The following is a 20,805-nucleotide window of genomic DNA, read 5'->3' on the forward strand; positions in this document are numbered from 1 at the left end:
GTAATAAAGGCTTTCTGGAGCTGGACACTGGAATCCACAAGAGTGGCATTTCTGGTGGGAATTTCAGGCACCATGGTAGGGCAGGAGAGAAGCTATCTGCAGGTCTTCTGGAAGCTCTCCAGTGCATGTCCCCACTGGGGTGTGACTGTCTCCACGTAGGGTTAGTCTTACAGGACAGGCAGGTAGGGTAGAGTCTGAGGCTATGAGGAATGGCAGTCTACTGGAGAGGGCACAGAGAGTTCAACAAACACTGAAACTTAGTTTGTCCTGGATATCTTCAGGGTCGACTTTGTGGTGGAAAGGTTAAAGTATAAATGACTGTGCCCTGTCAAAAGGGCACAAGAAGTAAAACTGGGAGGATTTTGGGAGGGGACTGGATGTTAGGTGGAAGGTATGAGAGCAGAGAAGAGGGGCCTGAGCCTGGGGTCAGGGGAAAGTAGGCTAAACAATTCACAGGATGCAGACATTTCAGAGAAGTGTGAGGACATATCACTTGGCCCTGGACAACAACTATAAGTCAGATAGTCCAAAAAGACATTGTTCCAAAGGAACATAAAGTGACATGGCTTGTATGTGTCCCCAGAGACATAGATGTGCTTTTGGAGCTTGAAAGATAATTAAGAAAACATCAGACCCACCAGGGCTGCTGCAAACATGACAGTTCCCTTCCCAACACGTCATGACAGCTGCTGCAGCTCCCTTCCCTCTCTATCCTGAGGCTAGCCACAGATGGGCCAACAGCCCGCCCCCAGAGTAGACCAAGCAGAGAGGTGCTCCCAGAAGTTACCAGGTTCCATCCTCGGAACCATCCTAAAATCCTTTTCTGGGAAGTCCAGCAGCACCACGTTATATGCATTAGAGGAAGATAGTTTAAATCCCTTGCCAAGGTTCCCAAGGCTTCGTGCTGCATCTGTTTGCGTGTGGCCAGGGAGTGCAGCTAGCATTCTCCTTCCTTCTCCATGTAGCCAACGGTACCGCCTCAGGGTCAACAAACAAGAAACAAAACCAGAAAACCACACTTTCTGAGTCCACCTGTCATCTGAACCCCCCAAACCCTAGTTTAACCTCTCCCATTCATTCATTCATTCATTCATTAAATATATAGGTACTGAGCAGCTATTGTGCACTGAGCCCTGAGCCAGTATTAATTGAGGAAAGAAATTGGCAACATCGCTCCGAAAGCACAGCTCTGTTTTTCTGCCTGGGGCAGCAGAGAGTGGATACCCAAGGCTGTCCCTGCTCTCTCCCTGCTCAGGACCCTGACCAGAGGGTCTGTGGCAATTGGGTCAGGGTGCAGGAAAGAAGACAGTGAGTCAGATATGTGTATGTTAGTGATCTTGCCTATCAGTAAAGTTGCTCAGCCCCCAAGGCAGGGCGATGATGAACCTTTGGCTCCCGCCAGCAGTACCCATTATCCTCTCAACAGCCCCATGCTCAATCATACCGTCATTCTGCTGCTTCATGAAAACTGAGGCTTGGATACCTTCGCCTACTTGCTTGTGTCTCACAGGCAGCAAATGGCAAAGCCTGCAGCCAAGTCACGCTGTCTACCTTCTGCTGGGAGCCTTGGATTGCTGGGTGACTCCATGGACATTTGTTGACCTAAAAAGTAGGGGTTTGAGGAACTGAAAGATCTCCAGCAAAGAACCTTTAGAAAGAAAAGATTGCCTTTCTATCTGCCCACCTAGATGAACTCTACTAAAATTGAATGATTTTAGCGATGAGAAATTGTTTACTATACTGCAGGGTTTCAATTAACCCTCGAAGTTATGGTCAGATAGAGTAACCTAGCCAGAACCTCCCCCAAGGACTCCTTCCCTGGCTAGCAGCTACAGGGATGTGGCACCATTATCCCAACCAGCCTGGGGAGAGCCTTGGTAAGAGTTCAGATCTAGCCAGGTGTGGTGGCTCATGCCTGTAATCCCAGCACTTTGGGAAGCCGAGACGGGCGGATCACAAGGTCAGGAGTTCGAGACCATCCTGGCTAACACGGTGAAACCCCATCTCTACTAAAAATACAAAAAATTAGCCGGGCGTGGTGGCAGGTGCCTGTAGTCCCAGCTTCTCGGGAGGCTGAGGCAGGAGAATGGCGTGAACCCAGGAGGCGGAGCTTGCAGTGAGCTGAGATTGTGTCACTGCACTCTAACCTGGGCAACAGAGCAAGACTCCGTCTCAAAAAAAAAAAAAAAAAAAAAGTTCAGATCATTATTCAGCAGGACATGTCCAGAACCTAGGTGGCTGGAACTTCAGTAGGGCTCAGGGTCTTAGAGTTGTGACCTAAAATTGTTGTGAGAACAAAATCCTGGAGGTGTTTCAGTCCCTACCTGAACCCACAGCCATCCAGATCCCTGTCCTGGATCTATGGGAAGGGGTGCATGTTGGGCTCCTGGCCAACCCTGCAACTACTCCACTTGCCCCATCTCTGCATTGACTAATCCAGCTTTGAGAGGCTGAGCCTCTCGATGAGTCAGGTCCTTCCTCAGTCATAAGAAGAAGGTGATTGGCCGGGTCTGCCAGGGCTTTGTGACCCGCTGGCTGGCTCCCCAGCCCCTCAGAACCCCTCAGCCCCACCTGCACATACTGCCTCCATGCAAGCCCAGAATAACCTGGATATGTGACTCACGGGGGTAGGAGTAGCAATTTTGCAGATTTTCCAAACAGGTGACTTCAGCCCCCTGGGCCTGGGCAGGAAGGGGTAGCCCAGTGACAATGGGCATAGCCCCACTTCAGGAACCGGAAAAGTGCTGGCTGGCTCTGCGGAGGTCTCTCTCCTCTGATCCCACGGCGTCTGTTCCAGTTGTGTTGGCCGGTAGGATGGCGTCTACAAAGCAGGCTATATGGGAGTTGGGGAGGGATTGTGGTCAGAGCCCAGCTTTGGGAAGCCCATGTGGCTGTCTCAAGGCAAAGCGGCAGAGAAAAGTTCTGTAGTCTGTCTCCCTTCTGGACTGGCCATTCCGTGGTCTCAGAGACCAGAAGCTGGCTGTGTGTCAGGCACCTACTCCTCAAACAAATGCCCTTAGATTCTGTCTATCCCCGTGATGCTGACAGCACTTGCCAAATACATACTGAATGTCAGGCTCTGTGCTCAGCACTGTGTACACATGGCTCACTTAATCCTCATAACTGTTCTGTGAAGTGAGAGTTGTCACTGTCCCCATTTTATAGATGAGGAAACTGAGACCTAAAGTCAAGTCAGACAACTAGGAAATGGTACAGTTAGGATTTGAACCCACGTGATGTGCCTGGAGATCCAGTGTTCTTAAGCACTACCTTTTTGGAGCTTGCTGGAGGCATGCTGGCCACCTCCTTCAGGACTGATAGACCTGGTGTGTCTTTCATAGCCACACTGGGCAGAGGGTGGAGGCCTGGAAACTGCAGGGAGTTCTTTCAGGTACCAGCCAGAATAGGGCTAAACTTGAGGTAAAAGGAGATCTAGAGAATTAGAGAAGACTGAGGGCCCCTAAATTACCCTTAAGACATATTTGTGGAAGATAGACTTAAAAACAAAAAGCCAAAATTAGATTTAGGCTGATGATAAGGTCATTAAATAATAGAATGTGAAATTTCAGTTGTGCAGCCTTACTGGCCATCTTTATGATTTAAGAATATAAGTGCCTAGATCTAAGTGCAGTCCTAATTGCCTGGGAAGCAAGCAGATGGTCTCTAGAAACTCTTCTGACCATGGGTTAGTAGGATTTGGTTTTGATGACCATTTTTAAGGCCTCAGTCTGCAGAATGACCAGCAGCTTCCCCTCCCACAGTGAGAGCTATAATTGCCTTTCCTAGTTGCCGGTGAATGCACCATGAACCTTATAGGCCTAGTATAGGAAATGACTCAGCAAAATCACCAGATTAAACCTCCTCAACTTTTCTTTCCCTTGACTCCATTCCTGATAGCAGAGCAGGCATTTCCCAAGGCCACGTTGTCGGTCTGATCCTCGAATGGGGATCTGCCTGGATGGTGACATGCCACAATCCAATCAGGGTCTGTTTCTCCTAACAGTCACGTGTGCCAAAGATCTTGGTAGAAACATGTGGATGGGATTGGAAGACACTGCTACTACATTTCTTGGGACACAGCCTGCCCACTCCGAGTGGCTACCTACCATTCACTCTGGGGAGGTGAAGGAGCTCTTGGGAACAAGTGCGTTATTATTAAGAGTTTCATCAGGTTATGTCTTTGCTGTAATTGGAGGCAGCTGGTCCACTTAGACCCTGATGCTTGGGCAAATACTTTATACACCTCTGCCCCCAGCAGCTGGTCTGGTGTGAGTCCAGGCCCAAGTCAACCCCCAATGCAAAAGGCAATCAGAAGTTGGACCTGTTTGGTGAGTTCAAACTGTGGTTTTGGGGGATACGGAGGCTGGCTCAGTTCAGTCCAGGATCTTAGAACAGCCCCAATGCTCCAGGCCCCTCAGCCAGCCCAGCTCTTAGAGGCTCCCAATTTGAGCTCTAAATTGAGCTCTGGAAAGGGGGGTTGGAGGATGAGGGAGACATTTAAAGGAGTTTTTGCTCAGGACCTGGGTGCCACCTGCTGGCCATGTTTAGTTCTATTTACAGAGCCAAAGCTAGGAGAGGAAAATTAAAAGGGCATCCCGCCCTCCCCAGTGTGATGAGGGGTAAGGAAACAAGGAGGCTGTTTCTTCATGCTGCCCTAGTAAATGCAGCAGAGAATTCCTGCAGAGACCTCTGGGCACCCTGGATGAGTCCTCCTGAGCCAAATGGACCTCCACTAGAGCAGAGTATAGCCCCAGTTGAGAGGACCTGAGCGAATCATGAGTGGGGACTGAGGCTCTGTTCCTGCTGCTAGCTACCTGCTTCCCCAGAAGCCCCATAGTGGGTAACAGCATGATTCATTGCTGGGCCCTGAAAGGAGCCATTTTTTCCAGCTTCCTTCGCACAGGCACTGCTGCCACTCATGGGACCCCAGAGTCAGACCAAAGGTGTAGAAAATACCCTCCCGTCATCAGGCATTGACAAAACTGGGTCAATGCTGAGAAGACCTGGTCATTTTTCAAGTAGCTATGTGGCTCTTAGTGACTCTTAGAAGCCCTAAAAGCAAGGCCTTTAGTTGCGTTCTAAACTCTAGGGAAACTGGAGATTTTCCCTGTGTACCAAGGACTGGCTAGCATTTTCCCCCAGATAAGTGGCAGAACATCCCAACGTTCCAGCCTTTGCCATTGCAACAAAAGCCAGTAAATCCCGGCTAAGTATGCATATCAAATGAAAGCTGTGGTTCTCATACGTGGCTGTGCACCAGAATGACCTGGAGTATTCTTTAAAATTATATATATGTGTGTGTGTGTGTGTGTGTGTGTGTGTGTGTGTGTGTAAAATAGGTGCATATAACATGTAATGTATATATGATATATTATATACACACACACTTGGGCTGCACTCAAGCCTCTTGAAGTCTCTGCAGGAGAAGCCGGTGGACTCTCCTAGTAAAGAACCTCTGCAATGCATGGAGGAGGCCTGAACCATTAGCAGGTCCAATCCTGTGGAACCAGGAAAGCTGCCCTCAGGCCGGAAGACCCTTGAGGCTCAAACAATTTCAGTCAAAAACTGGAGGATATGTTTGGACTAAGACCATTGCCTTTCCTTTTCTTCAGTAGTCAGTCCTTGAAATTCATATACTTTAAACAGAACAGAATCCCTAAAGTGACTCGGGAACTCCCAGGACCAACCTAAGACTACTTGCCCCCAGAACCACCCCAGACCAGACCAGCCCCTCTGAGGCCTGTCAGCCACAGCTGGCCCAGAATCACTCTGCCCCAGGGGCCTCATAAGGAAGTGAGTCTCTGAGCCTGTGGAACGCTCTTGCAGAGTCATTCTGGACAGTTCCCGGAATAGCTGGTGCCCTCTGTACCAGCTCCTGGCCGTCCTCTTCATCCTCCCTGGGGACCTGGCAGAGTCTGACCACTCTGGCCCTGGGGCCATTCACATCCGTCTCTCTACCTCTGAGTGCCCTCCCCTTCCCACTTCCGGTAGCACTTGCTGTTTCCAGCACACTTTTGAGCATTTGGTTATACTGTTCTCATAGGTGCATCACTCTCCCCAATAAGATTATGAACTCCTTCAGGACAGGGGCAAATCTTTTCAGTTTATTGCAGTTCACAACAAAATAATACTCATCAAAATTAGATGCCCTTTCCTTGACCCTACCCACTCTGCCCCTTCGGCAAGCTTAGCGTCCATCCATCCATCCACTCCTCCTCCTGTTACTTTAGGTGCGTCCTGGGAACTGGGAAACACTCCCCTAACTCTGGTCTGCAATTCCACTCCACCAATATGGTTAGGCAGTTATTATCCACCAAGAACTGGCGTGGAACCCGAAAGTGAATGGAACACAACCTGGCCATTGAAGAGCTTACAGTCAGGTGGAAGGGGCAGGCACACAATAATTTTTTTTTTTTTTTTTTTTGGAGACAGAGTCTGGCTCTGTCACCCAGGCTGGAGTGCAGTGGCGTGATCTTGGCTCACAGCAACCTCCACCTCCGAGTTCAAGCAATTCTCCTGCCTCAGCCTCCCTAGTAGCTAGGATTACACCCCTGGCTAATGTTTGTATTTTTAGTAGAGACGGGGTTTTGTCACGTTGGCCAGGCTTGTCTCGAACTCCTGGCTTAGGTGATCGGCCCCCCTCAGCCTCCCAAAGTGCTGGCATTACAGGCATGAGCCACCGCACCAGGTCTCACACACATGATTTCAAGAGACTGTGCGGGACGCCATGAAGAGCCGTGCCCAGGGTGCTGTGGGATCACAGGAACAGGCCTCCCACAGAGGGGTCAGAGAAAGTCTCCTGGAGCTAAAGTAGAGTCCTGAGGCTGAAGCTAGTGGAGGGGGAATGGCAGGGGATGGCAGGGGGACCCAGGCCAGAAGGTGATGAGACACGATTTAGAACGAGGAGAGGACACAAGGCATCACTCCGTTGTTCAGCGTTACTGAACGTCTTGCCTGTGACAGGCCTGGATACCCCACGCTTGGCTTCAAGGCACTTCCGACAGGGGCACAAGCATTTAAAAGTCCAGTGGTGAGCGCAGGGGCCAAGATGCAGGGCAGTGGGCGCAGAGCCGTTGTGGAGGAGGCTCAAATGTAGTCAACATTACTCTCGGAAAGCTCTGAAATTGCCAGGTCCTGAGTCTTTAGGAGCTCCCACGACAATAATTCATTTCTGTTTCTCTTGGCTTTTTGGCCCCACCTGGCCTCCCTTTGCTGGGCAATGAAGGACAAGGTTTATTTTTCAAAAGAGGAAGAACTAGGAATAAAGAAGAGGGTTTTCTCTCATGATTTTTCTTCAAAGCATTCATTTAAGTTAAACGTGCTCCGTCCTATGTGCTTGGGGTCAGGGGTGGGAACGTGAGGGGCACACAGCTCTGCAGATGCCTTGCTGAGCCTCCCTCTCTAAAGCAGTACTGCTCAAAACAGGACCACGCCTGCAGATCCTCTGGGCATCTTGGTCAAAGGCAGTTTCTCATTTAGTAGGTCTGGGGGAGGGCAAGAGAATTGGAATTTTTAACTGGCTGATCCCCATATGGCCCCAGTGCTACAGGTCTGGAGCCACAGTTGAGAACCATGGAGCAGAGAATGAACTTTCAGGTGGGGACAGCATTCCAGACAGAGGGTGAGTAGGAAGCTACCTATGGCTCCTAACTGTGGGAGCAAAGTGGGAGATAAGGCTGAAGAGGTGGGGTCCCCTTATGAGTTTGATAAGTGGTCAGGAGGAGTCACATGATAACAGCAGATGCCTGCAACAGATAGGGAAATATTCCTCCTGTAAGAATATAGGGTGTGTAAGATGTATTCTTATTTCACAGAAACACTTTACATATTAAACCTGGAGAAATATTCTTCATTCGCTCCAGAAACACATGTCCTCACAATTCTCGGAAAACACAGTCCTTTTGACCTATCTTGTTTCTCCATTTCTGATAAAGAACTGGTTACAAGAAATATGTCCTCCTTTTCTTAACAGCGCAAGTCAGTTAGCAGCAGCAACTGACCCTTGGCCTCTGTGGGGTGAGAAGGAGGCTCACTGCTGGCTGCACTCCAACTGCTGGTTTCAGTGCGGGAACATAGGGTCAGAGTGGCCAAAAGAAGCCAGAAATCCCAAGTTGTTAAACATCTCAACTTTAAAATATTGGGCACTAATTCAAAACTGTTTCCAACACTATGAGTGCTAAACAGTTTAAGTCTGCAAGGTAAATTCGGCCAAGGAGTGTCTCTTTTACGACTGCTGGCTGAAAGGACTTCAAGTGGGGGAGGGGGGTGGCCAGGCCTGCTTTTAGCTAGATTCTGACGACAGCAGTGTCAAGGATGGATTAGGAGGAGGGGGAGACTGAAGGCTAGAAGGCCTTTTAGGAGGCTCCTGCTAGCCTGGGCTAGAGAGAAAATACAATCAGCCCTCCACATCTGTGGGTTCCACATCTGTGGATTCAGTCAAATACCAATAAAAAATATTCAGGAAATAAAAAGGATTGTTGCATCGCCTACAGACTTTTTTTTCGTGTCATGATTTCCTAAACAATACAGTGTAACAACTATTTACATCAAAGTGACATGGTAGTAGGTATTATAAGTAAATCATACAGGAGGGTTGTGTAGATTAACTGTAAATACTACATCATTTTATATAAAGGACTTGACTGTGCATTGACTTTGGTACATGGGGATGTTCTGGAACAAATTCCCTCATGAATACCAAGGGACAACGGTATGTATAAATCCTGAAGGTAAGCAGAACAGGGTGGATTGGGGAAGTGGGGTTCCAGGACTTGAGGAATGAGAATTAATAGGTGCATGAGGGAGAGTAGGCTGTCTGAGATGACCCCGCAGGTTTCTAAGGTGGTGATTGATGGCTGGTGGTGACATTCACTGGGATAATGAATACAGGAGCCAGAAGCATATTCTAAGGGAAGGTTGTGGACAAGCAAAATTTAGATGCGTCTGCGTCAGCCACAGGAATATGGAATCTGAAGTCAGAACAGAGGCAAAGGTTAGCTGGCTTTCTAAAACACAAATCTGGTCAGGTTACTGTCTGCTTAAACCCTCTAATGGTTTCCCGTCATCCAAACAGAAAGTCCAGATTCCTCCTCCTGGTAAACAAGGCCCTGGCAACCTGTCCCTGCCAACCTCATTGTGCCACACCCCAACAGAAAAATCTGCTCCCTGGGCCTGCTCCACAACTCAGAGTGCCCGGAATAAGCTCTGCCTTTGTTCTTGCTAGACCCTGTTCCAGAACATCCCCCCATACCAAAGTCAAATACCTTCCACCCATCCCTTTTTATGTCTGGAAAATTCCTCTTCTTTTCAGGCTCCAACATCTCTGCTCTGAAGCCTTTGCTGACCCTGCCCAGCAGATACGTTTACGCCCTTCTTTGTGCTGTCCCTGAACATTTATGTGCCTGTTTCACTGCCCCATCGCTCCCTACTGAGGGGATCTGCCTGTCTGTAAATGCCTCAAGGCAGGGGCCATATCTTAATTAACTTGGAATTACTGGCTCCTGGCGCACATCTAGCATATAGTAGATGCTCATGAAATGTCTAAGGAATAAAGACCCTCCCTCTGGGGGTAAACTGCGAGGGCAATCTGGAGGGAATGTTTCTTACTTCCCAGGATCATACAGCCCGTCTCTCATGACAGCTAAGGAGCTGCATGAGGCCCCAGTGCTGACCTCACCTTTTTTCTTGCTTTCCAGCTGGGGTATGGCCGTCAATGTGTACTCCACATCTGTGACCAGTGAAAATCTGAGTCGCCATGATATGCTTGCATGGGTCAACGACTCCCTGCACCTCAACTATACCAAGATAGAACAGCTCTGTTCAGGTAGGAGGCTGGGAATATGGGAAGTGGCCCTGCTGGAAGGAAAGGAAAGAAAGGTTGGAAGGCAGAGCAGCCACGGCAGGGAATATACAGTCATGCATGGCTGAATGACTGATGTGCCCAGAGAAATGCATCCTTAGGCGATGCTGTTGTTGTGTGAACATCACAGAGTGTATTTACACAAACCTGGATGGCATAACCTACTACACACCTCGGCTATATGGTATAGCCTACTACTCCTAGGCTAAAAACAAGCACAGCATGTTTCTGTACTAAATACTGCAGACAGTTTTAACACATGATAAGTATTTGCACATCTAAACACACCTAAACATAGAAAAGGTATAATAAAAAGATGGTATATATAATCCTATGGGATCACCATCATATATGTGGTTCATCACTGACCAAACCATCTTTATGCAGCCCATGGCTGTAGCTTGTGATTAGACTAAGGAGGAGAGCTGGAGGCCCTGAACCAGTCAGACTATCTGGAGCTGAAGTCAAGAAATGGAAGCAGGGAAAGAGAAGAGTAGGAGAGGCACCGTGAAGGACTGCAGGGAAAGGAGGAGCGGGGAGCTGAGAGCCAGGATGGTGGCAGAGCCACAGGTCTGACCTCATCTCTCTGGGTCCAGCTCTCAGCTCTTCTGGTAGTGCAACCTTGGGCAATTCACTCTGCTGCCTTAGGCCTCAGTTTTCCCATCCATAAGATGGAGATAATATCACCAACTAACTAGAGTTGCTGTTGGGATTACCCTACCTACATGCAGTGTGTGATGTGGTGCTGGTACATAATGTGCATCAATAAATAGTCATCACTCTTCTTCGTGGAAAGCTGGGGGGATTCTGGCCATGTCTCTGCTGAAAGTAGGACTGGCCCCAACCCCAGAACAAGGAGAGAGAAGAGAAGATGGGGTTTGGGGAAGTGAGAGAGCAGCCCACAGAAGGAGAGCAGTGAGACCCCTCAGCCAGCTGTCCTTCTCCACAGGGGCAGCCTACTGCCAGTTCATGGACATGCTCTTCCCTGGCTGTGTGCACTTGAGGAAAGTGAAGTTCCAGGCCAAACTAGAGCATGAATACATCCACAACTTCAAGGTGCTGCAAGCAGCTTTCAAGAAGATGGGTGTCGACAAAGTAGGTGCCTGCGCTCCGGGGGGGGGCCCAAGGAGCAGTGTGACCCTGGGGAAGAAGAGGACCCACCAGCCCGGGCAACTGGGGCTCCTGGGGTCATTCCAGTGCTTGCGCCTCCCTCCACCTCCCGACTCTCCAGAGGGAATTTTCCCCCCTTTCAAGGCACAATGGAAAAGCCCACAACACTTGCCATCCCATCATGACAACAGCCCTTTCCCTTCCTCCTCTCTGGACCCTGCCCACCCTAACACTGAGCTCTGTGTACTGCTCCTGTGAAGTTCCACCTCTCTCTGTCTCTGTAGGGCCCAAGAAAGTGTCTTTGCTCACTCTCCTGCCTCGGTGGCTGCAGACCCCCAGCCCACACGCAGGCAGTAGAGCCGAGGGACGCCTCCCCACACAGTTCTTCCACACGGTGCCTGTAGAGAAGGGATGCCTCTGGATCTGAGACCAGGGCCTGCCAGCCTACCTGTCTGCTGTGGTGCTGTGGGAGGGGGGCAAGTGGAGAAGGCGGAGGACGCTGCAGCCCAGGGGCTGGCTTTCCTGAGAGCAGTGGCCCTCAGCAGAGAAAGGCGGCCCTACAGCAGCAGGTGGCTAAAGTACTCTGCTTATGTGGTCTATTTCAGATCATTCCTGTAGAGAAATTAGTGAAAGGAAAATTCCAAGATAATTTTGAGTTTATTCAGTGGTTTAAGAAATTCTTTGACGCAAACTATGATGGAAAGGATTACAACCCTCTGCTGGCGCGGCAGGGCCAGGACGTAGCGCCACCTCCTAACCCAGGTGATCAGATCTTCAACAAATCCAAGAAACTCATTGGCACAGCAGGTAACGTGCCCGAGCCGGGGGAGGGAGCATGGGGGGCCGGGCCGGCAGGCCTCTACAGCCAGGAATGCCCCCGGGCCACGGCCCGGCCCTGCCAGCCTGGAGGAGACTTGTTATCACGGAGTTCGGATGACGCCGCCTGCTGGCCGCTTAGACCGGGGGAGTGAAAGTAGTGGGTGAGAGAGCTCCACAAATTGCTCCAAGAGGAGAGCCACCAGCACCAGCCATGGTGGCAGCTGGGGTAGGAGGCCCAAGACACTTTTTCTCGTAGCACGAGCTAACTTGTTTGCCTCAAGATGGTGGGGCAGCAAGGTGACTTGGTTTCTCCGTCCAGGTGCATCCAGGCCAAGAGCCTGGTGCCAGCACCACAGCCCCTTCTTGCCCCCTGCCCATTGGATGGCCAGGGGCAGGAGTTACCAAGCTGGATCACACCTTCCCCCACTCCAAAGGCCCAACAGTCCTAAGTCCTCGAAAGATGAGTCTCTAGAAACGAGGCTTTGTCTGAGTCCTGGAGGGGAAGGGAGAGAAGCAACAGGGCCTTTGGGAAGCAGCAGCCTTGGGAGGGGAAGGGAGAGAAGCAGCCCCAGCCCGCGTCGGACCCCGTCATAGCAGAGCCACCTCCTCTGTCTGCACTGCTGTTCTGCCTGGGCCTGCCCCACTCGCCCGCCTGCTTGCTTTGCACTAGAAACAGCCCGCTCTGTCTAGGGAGGTGCAGTCACTAGTGAGCAATTTGCCACGGCATGCTGGCTGCGCTGGGGAGGAGCTGGGGTCCCTGATTTGGCCACCGCTGTGCAGATACCTCGTCCAGCCCAGCAGAGGGCAACAGAGCCCATCCTGACATAGGGCCCTGGGAGGGGCAGCCACCCAGAGACAATGGCTTTGGGCTGGGGCTTCTGTTAGGAAAGACCCTGTGCCAGCTGCCTTTCCTCTAGCTATCAGTACGAGAGGGACCCAAACCGTTCCAACTCCACTTCCCCAAATGTGCTGTCCTAATTTCTCTCCTCTATCCCTCAGGCCAGCTGTCTCCCTGCCCCAACACCTCACACCTTCTTTAGTTCCCTATAGTTTCTGCTCTCCCAGGCTTGCCAAATGGCTGCCCAGCTGCTGGAGTGTCCATGTGGCCAAGGCTCGGGGCCTAGCTGTAGATGCCCTTCCTGGGGTGGGGGCAGGGGGGTGAGAGTGCCTGCCTGTCGCATGGGCCTGCCCCCGCAGTCCTCACACCAGGCTGTCTCCTGCCACGTGCGCTGTGGGCTCACGTGGACTCACCTGACTCTTCCTCTGGGCAGTTCCACAGAGGACGTCCCCCACAGGCCCAAAAAACATGCAGACCTCTGGCCGGCTGAGCAACGTGGCCCCCCCCTGCATTCTCCGGAAGAATCCTCCATCAGCCCGAAATGGTGGCCATGAGACTGATGCCCAAATTCTTGAACTCAACCAACAGGTGAGTGGGATAGGTAAAGGTAGCTGAGATAGCCCTGTCACCAAAGCCAGGCCCTTGGGGTGTCTGCAGGGACAAGAAAGGGCAGGCAGGGGAGCCTGAGGTGGGGACCTCTGGCTTGACACCACTTTGTCCCCAAGCAGCTGGTGGACTTGAAGCTGACAGTGGATGGGCTAGAGAAGGAACGTGACTTCTACTTCAGCAAACTTCGTGACATCGAGCTCATCTGCCAGGAGCATGAAAGTGAAAACAGCCCTGTTATCTCAGGCATCATTGGCATCCTCTATGCCACAGAGGTGAGCACTCCCAGGCCCATTGGGCACTCCCTAGTCTGGCCTGGCCCTAAGACCAGAAGTGTGATAGGGCTAGAAGGGACCGTGGAGAAAATTTACTGATGAGAGAGTGGTAAAGTTACTAGCCCAGGGTCACCCATTAGCAGGGCTCCCAGGCTCTTGACCCCTTGCTCTTCAGCTACCTACAGAACCTGAGAAGCCCTGACTGGCCTGCCTGGCCCACCAGTTTCCTCTTCTTCCCACCCTCCAGGAAGGATTCGCACCCCCTGAGGACGATGAGATTGAAGAGCATCAACAAGAAGACCAGGATGAATACTGAGGGCAGCCACAGCCCTGGCTGACTGCACGGCTTCCCCATGCCTCCCTCCCTGCTCCACTCCCACATTATAGTCCTTTCCTAACACGGTCGGCTGGGTGCTTTGTGTCAGTGCCGCAGCACTGGGGAGCCAGACGAGCAGGGCTTGGGGGCATGGGGCCGGAAAGCAGGCAGAAGACCGTCCTGGGTGGCGCTGGCCCAGTTGGCGGGACCCCTGTCCACACCCACCCTATTTATTTCTGTTGTCTCTCTGTTGTGTCGCCCAACACTTCCCAGGGTGCTGCTGCCACCCGCCCCAGCCAGCCACCTGCTCCCGACAGCCAGCAGCTGTGTATTTGACAAAGTCATTGGTATATTTTTACTTACTGGATTCTCCTTGCACTTTACCTGTTCTTTTCCAGAGCTAACAGCACGGGCTCGGGGCAGTGTGCCTGGCTTGGCTTCCCTTCCCCATGGCTGGGGGCTGGGGTCGGACTCACCCATTCTAATTTATTTTGTCTTTTGGCTTCTCAGTAACTGAGGGGAAGGCTGATGTCAGGAGAGGGAGAGGGGGCTGAGGAGGTAGTCAACAGAGCCCATCCTGACATAGGGCCCCGGGAGGGGCAGCCACCCAGAGACAATGGCTTTGGGCTGGGGCTTCTGTTAGGAAAGACCCTGTGCCAGCTGCACGTAGGCCCAGGGGGTCAGGGAGAGGGAGGGGGGCATGTGAGGGATGGAAATGACCTCCTGGCACCAGGCTCACCCACCCAAGGCCCCCTGCCCCAGCACCGAAGCCCAGTGCTGCCCTGAGGCCCCCAGCCACTCGCTCCAGCAGCCTGGTTCACCACACAGACTCTGCCTGGACCCCATTGTCTGTCTGCTTCCCACCCGCCCTGCCCACCCCCTGCCCCTCAGGCACCAGCCTGCATATGTGTTCACTTTTATTTAAATAAACTTGTGCGGTAAAAGTCCACAGCTGCAGCACAGCCTCACTGTCACCCTCCCACAGGCCTGGAAACCACCACCAGCTCTGGACTCAGAGCCCAGCTCCAGCCTAGCCCCAGTGCCCAACACTGGTGGTAGGGCTCTGAGGGCAGGCAGGGGCCCCAACCTCCATCCCTGAGGAGGAACTAGGTCTGGGCCCGTGGCCATGACAAGGGGCAGCTGGTGAAGCGGCTGTGGGACACCGTGACACCGTAGTGGCCTGGCCAAGAGGTTCTTCGTTTCAGTCTCCTTTGGGTCAGGGGGACTGCATGTCATTCCCCACCTGTCGTCAAAGCTCACACACCTCACCATAGTGATTCAGCTGAGGACAGGGGCTCATGTGACAGAGAGAGCTGGGATGGCTACAAAAAACAAGCAGTTCTGAGTGCTGAAGCCCAGGACAGCAACGTCCAAGGGGTTCCTTCTGTAGAGCAGGCTCCAGTGGGAACAGGGAGCCAGGAGCCCTTCCACATTATCTGCACAGCCCCAGTCCCGGCATGTGCCTGACAAAAGGCCACACTAACCAATGTCCCAGAAGCCCAGCAGAGTCCAGGAGTGTGGAAATGAATGTGAGAGCCTTGGGGTCATCTAGACCAGCCCCCGGTTTACTGAGGAGGGGTCAGAGGCCCACATGCATGACTCACTCGCCATGGCAGAAACCTGGGCTAGAACTCACACTTCTTCACTTGAGGTTCAGGGCTCATCCCCAAAGACCACTGAGGTTCTTCCAGCTGCAGGACAGTGCTGGTTTCCTCGCCACCCTGAGTATGGCCAACATGCAGCTGGGGCCGTGTCTCTTCTGTGGCCCCACCTCATGGCCCCTTTCGAGACCACCACCATTTCTATCATGACATCAGGTTCAAGCCTTAAATAAGCAATTCATATCTGTTTATTCCTCAGTCACCACCGCCCCTTTTGACTCCCACCCCCACATACATAGACACTTCTGCCTTATTCTATCTCTGTTCTTCTCCTCCAACAAGTTCCTTGCCTGCTTTTACTTATCATGATGATTTTAATTCCTTTGCCTAATTTTTAAAGGCTTTTCCCCATGATTACAGGTAGATACCATGAAACGATAGGCCATTGTTCTGCATTGCTCTTCAGGCCGAGACCTCACCCTGAAGGTAAAGTGGGCGTGGGAGGCACTGTGTCCATATCACAATCCCCAGAAGCTGTGAATATGTGGGTTACATGGCAAAAGGGGATTAAGGCTGCCTGTGGGCCAGGCATGGTGGCTTACGCCTGTAATCCCAGCATTTTTAGAGGCCAAAGCGGGATTATCACTTGAGCCCAGGAGTTCAAGACCTCCCTGAGCAACATAGGGAAACACCATCTCTACAAAAAATAAAATTTGAAGGTTGTTGTGGCATGTGCCTGTAGTCCCGGCTACTCAGGAGGCTGAAGCAGGAGGATCACTTGAGCCCAGTTGTTGTTAAGGCTGCAGTGAGCCATGATTGCTCCACTGTACTCCAGCCTGGGCAACAGAGTGAAACCCTGTCTCAAAAAAAAGAAAGAAAGTTGCAGATGGAATTCAGAAAGCTAATCTGCTGACCTTAAAACAGGGAGAGTGTCCTGGTTTATCCAGGTGGGTCCAGTGACATCATAAACATTTGTAAGGGTGGAAGCAGGAGGCAGAAAGGGTCAGAGTGGGCAGGGTGCGGTGGCTCATGTCTGTAATCCCAGCATTTTGAGTAGGCCAAGGCAGGAGGATCACTTAAGCGCAGGAGTTGGAGACCAGCCTGGACAACAGCGAGACCGCATCTTTACAAAAAATAGAAAAAAAGCCGAGCATGGTACTATATGCCTGTAGTACCAGCTACTTGGGAGGCTGAGACGGAAGGATCACTTGAGCCCTGGAGGTCAAGGCTGCAGTGAGCCATAATCATGCCACTGCACTTCAGCCTGGGCAACAGAGCAAGATCCTATCTCAAAACAAAAAAAAATAAAAGAAGAGGTCAAAGTGATACAATGTGAGAGTGACTCACCTGCTGTTGTTGGCTTTGAAGACAGAAGGGAGCCATGAACTCAGGAATGCAGGTGGCCTCTAGAAGCTGGGCAAGAAAAAGAAATGGATGCTCCCCAAAAGCCTCCAGAAAGGAACCCAGTCCTGCTGACACTTCAATTCTCGCCCAGGGAGACCCGAGTTAGACTCTCACCCTCCAGAACTGGAAAATAACACACTTGTTTGAAGGCACTAAGTTTGTGGCAATTTGTTTTAGCAGCAATAGAAACGTAGTACAGTGGGTAAAACAGTGCTTCAGTGAGCTCACCCTTCTGCTTACTCCCATACTAGACACCCATGTCCTCCTTGACCCAACATCTTTTGGGTCTTCAAACCCCATGGTGGGGCCTACCCAAGCCCACCTCCATGGCTAGTGTCTAAGGCTGCTCTTCAAACACCCAGAGCTTAAGGATGTAAAGCCACTCCCTTCTCCCCACCTCTTCCTGGTACCTCATACTAAGTGCTTTTTTCCTCTGGAACACTAAGATGGTGAACTGTAATTTTTTGTTTATACATTTGTCTCCCACACAGCCTTCAAGTTCCTTACAAGCAAGTGAGCTATATCTTCTAGCTCCACCTAGCACAGGGCCTGACACAGAGAAGGTGCTTAGAAAAGGTTGCTGGATAAGTAAATGCATGATTTATATGTCCTAGATACCAGGTTAGAACTGGTAACTTACCAGACTATTCCAAAGAAAGAGAGAGTCCCTCTCCCACCCTTCTGTGTGCCTCTGCCATGGGGCAGCCCCCTCATTTGCCTCAATGGAAAGCCAGTTCTGTTTCTCTTCCAAAAACAGGGTCTCTTCTGCGATCATACATGTGACACAGGAGGGGTCGAACAAAGAGAAGATACTGCTGTTGGTCTCCTGAGTATACCTAAACCAATGATCTGCAAAATGAATTGATTAATGATCAGCTCAAATATGGTCCTTGGCAAAAGCACTGCATCTCAGAGCTACCTGATGGAAAGTCAGCCATGGTCAGGCCTAAAGGGGCTGGAGGACAGGTAGAAGGAGGCAGCAAGATATGCTCGTCTCCCACCCCCTGCCTTCCCCTACCAACATTTCACACAGCCCCATTTACCCTTCCAAAAGAGTGGATTATGCCACCCTCTCACTGGTCTCCCAGGGCCTGAAGGATAAAGTCCAGATTTGGCAGGCAAGTTACTTGGCATATGGGCTCAGATCCCTTTCCAACCTTATATGAGGCTATTGTTGCATTGCTATAAAGAAACATCTAGACTGGGTAATTTATAAGAAAAGAAGTTTAAGCCGGGCGCGGTGGCTCAAGCCTGTAATCCCAGCACTTTGGGAGGCCGAGACGGGCGGATCACGAGGTCAGGAGATCGAGACCATCCTGGCTAATACGGTGAAACCCTGTCTCTATTTAAAATTACAAAAAACTAGCCGGGCGACGAGGCGGGCGCCTATAGTCCCAGCTACTCGGGAGGCTGAGGCAGGAGAATGGTGTAAACCCGGGAGGCGGAGCTTGCAGTGAGCTGAGATCCGGCCCCTGCACTCCAGCCTGGTTGGCAAACAAAGCCTCCGTCTCAAAAACAAAAAAAAAAAAAAGAGAAAGAAGTTTAAATTCGGCTCAGTTCTGCCAGCGCTGTGAGAAGCAGTAATGCTGACATCTGCTTCTTTTGTAGGGAAGCTCAGGCAGCTGTACATCGCATGGCGCGGATAGGCATGTGTAAGACAGGGCGAAGGACGGAGCATCACATGGTAAAACGCGGAGTGAGAGGGAGAGGGGGGAGGGAGGAGAGGAGAACGAAGAGAGAGAGAGAGAGAGAGAGACGAAGAGAGAGAGAGAGAGATAGGTAGGTGCTGGGGAGGTGCCACACACTTTTATATGACCAGATCTCATGAGAACTGGGATCCACCACCATTATCCAAACACTTCCCACCAGGCCCCACTGCCAGCACTGCGGATTATAATTCAACATGAGATTTGGGCAGAGACAAAAATCCAAACTGTATCAAACCTCATCACCTCCAAAGTCCCATCAAGCACTGTCCCACTGAACTGCTTCCAGTTTACCAACCCTCTAGGCCTTTGTTTTACATCAACAGATCCACACAACTGGCATTTTCTCTCCACCCACCCTAATCCTCAGCCAGTGAAAATTCAGTTTTGTTTTTTGTTGTTGTTGTTGTTGTTTTTTGGGGTTTGAGATGGAGTTTAGCTTTTGTTGCCCAGGTTGGAGTGCAGTGGCATAGTCTCAGCTCACTGCAACCTCCACCTCCCAGGTTCAAGCAATTATCCTGTCTCAGCCTCTTAAGCCGCTGAGATTATAGGCATGTGCCAGCATGCCCAGCTAATTTTTTGTATTTAGTAGAGACGGGGTTTCACCATGTCAGCCTGGCTGGTCTCGAACTCCTGACCTCAAGTGATACCCACCTCGGCCTCCTGAAGTGTTGGGATTACAGGTGTGAGCCACGGCGCCTGGCGAACCAATGAAAATTCTATTTCTCAGAACCCATCTCAGCTGCCGTCTCCTTCGGGAAGCTAATCTCCTTCCTAAAGAATTCTTCACTCCCTCAGCTGTTCATCCTGTAGGAATTTGGACTCTCATAGTTCTTACCATAATACCTCAGTATGGCAGATAGGAATCTCATCCTCACACACAGTTGTATACGAAATAGCACATTTCTTTAATTGTGATAAGTCACTTCGATTTTCTCTTCCCTCATTCTCCTCTGCTGGCATGCTTCAAGGTTCTGAAGGCTCCCAAGATACTAACACCCTCCACGTGGATGTCTGAGCAGGAACCTGTCTGCAAATGCCTCAAGTCTGGGGCTCTCCATCGCTTCCCTGACACATCTGGAACTTGGGACTGACTCTTGTGGTAGGAGGCAGAGCCTGTTCTTTCCCATTGCCTGGAAGGGGAAACCCGGCCCTGGCTGTCCCAGACCCCCAAAACTTTTCTCAGCCTCCATGAGAAGAACTCAGAGGCCAGGAGCAGTGGCTCACTCCTGTAATCCCAGCACTTTGGGAGGCTGAGGAGGGTAGATCACTGAGCTCAGGAGTTTGAGATCAGCCTGGGCAACACAGCAAAACCCTGTCTCTACAAAAAATACCAAAGATTAGCCGGGCGTGGTTGTGTTGTGGGTCAGGTGATCCGTGGTGGTGGATCACCGGAGCCCTGGAAGTCGAGGCTGCAGTGAGTCCTGATCGCGCCACTGAACTCCAGCCTGGGTGACAAAGCAAGATCCTGTCTCAAAAAAAAAAAAAAGAAGTATTCTCCATTCTCCACCTCCTACCCCAGCTCCCCAACACTCTGCTCTTTCCTGAAGCCCCCATCTTCCTTGTTCTTTGGCAATAGATTTGTATAGCCCATTAAACCCGAAGTTTAATCACTAGCAGCAGTAAAGCCAGCACTTTCCTAGAAGAAAGGAAGCATTCAATCTTCAAACTCTCCCCAGAGATGAGGAGCACTACTTCCATCCCATCCTTCCAGCTGTACCAGAAAGGAAAGAAAAACAGTGGCTGGGCGCCGCAGCTGACGCCTGTAATCCCAGGACTTTGGGAGGCCGAGGCGGGTGGATCACTTTAGGTCAGGAGTTCGAGACCAGCCTAGCCAACATGGCGAAACCCCGTCTCTACTAAAAATGCAAAAATTAGCTGGGCGTGGCGGCGGGACCCTGCAGTCCCAGCTAGCTACTCAGGAGGCTGAGGCACGAGAGTCGCTTAAACCTGGGAGGCGGAGGTTACAGTGAGCTGGGCTCGCGCTACCGCATTCCAGCCTGGGCATTCCAGCCTGGGCGACAGAGCGAGACCCTGTCAATCAATCGATCAATCAATTGATCAATAAAGGAAACAAAAACAGAAACAGTTCTACCAAGTCTCTCGATGCCGTGGCCTTCACATCGGCGCTCAGTGAACGTTCTCAGAAGGGAATCCCCTCTCCTTCCGGCCTCTTCGCCTGGGCGGGGACCGCAGGCTGCCACGGGAGCCTCTTCCAGTCGCTCCTCGCCCGAGAGAGCCTGGCCCAGGAGAGGGACTACAAGTCCCAGG

At 51.3% G+C, this 20,805-nt stretch overlaps 1 protein-coding gene and 1 long non-coding RNA gene across 5 annotated transcripts in view; one reads left to right on the top strand and one right to left on the bottom strand.

The window, feature by feature from the left end:
• Positions 1-14,772, top strand: part of MAPRE3 (microtubule associated protein RP/EB family member 3) — a 59,697-nt gene extending 44,925 nt beyond the window's left edge. The window contains exons 1-7 of one of the 4 annotated variants that reach the window (XM_017876902.1): positions 2,625-2,809; positions 9,696-9,823; positions 10,809-10,954; positions 11,575-11,731; positions 13,060-13,214; positions 13,355-13,507; positions 13,755-14,769. In XM_017876902.1, coding sequence (XP_017732391.1) covers positions 9,703-9,823; positions 10,809-10,954; positions 11,575-11,731; positions 13,060-13,214; positions 13,355-13,507; positions 13,755-13,823 — 801 coding nt within the window. In that variant the 5' untranslated portion in view covers positions 2,625-2,809; positions 9,696-9,702 and the 3' untranslated portion in view covers positions 13,824-14,769. Of the gene's footprint in view, positions 1-2,624; positions 2,810-9,695; positions 9,824-10,808; positions 10,955-11,574; positions 11,777-13,059; positions 13,215-13,354; positions 13,508-13,754 lie in introns of those variants that run through there. The other 3 variants (XM_017876900.1, XM_017876901.1, XM_017876903.1) reach the window with 3 other exon arrangements.
• On the bottom strand, positions 985-20,760 carry LOC108532696 (uncharacterized). Its single transcript, XR_001886517.1, has 3 exons — positions 20,630-20,760; positions 2,325-2,833; positions 985-1,602 (listed from the first exon to the last, which is right to left on the bottom strand). It is a non-coding gene; the product is annotated as an uncharacterized LOC108532696 (long non-coding RNA).
• Between the last annotated feature and the right edge of the window lie 45 nt (positions 20,761-20,805).

The sequence above is a fragment of the Rhinopithecus bieti genome, unplaced genomic scaffold, assembly GCF_001698545.2.
Source record: "Rhinopithecus bieti isolate Rb0 unplaced genomic scaffold, ASM169854v2 scaffold_7681, whole genome shotgun sequence".
NCBI lineage: Eukaryota > Metazoa > Chordata > Mammalia > Primates > Cercopithecidae > Rhinopithecus > Rhinopithecus bieti.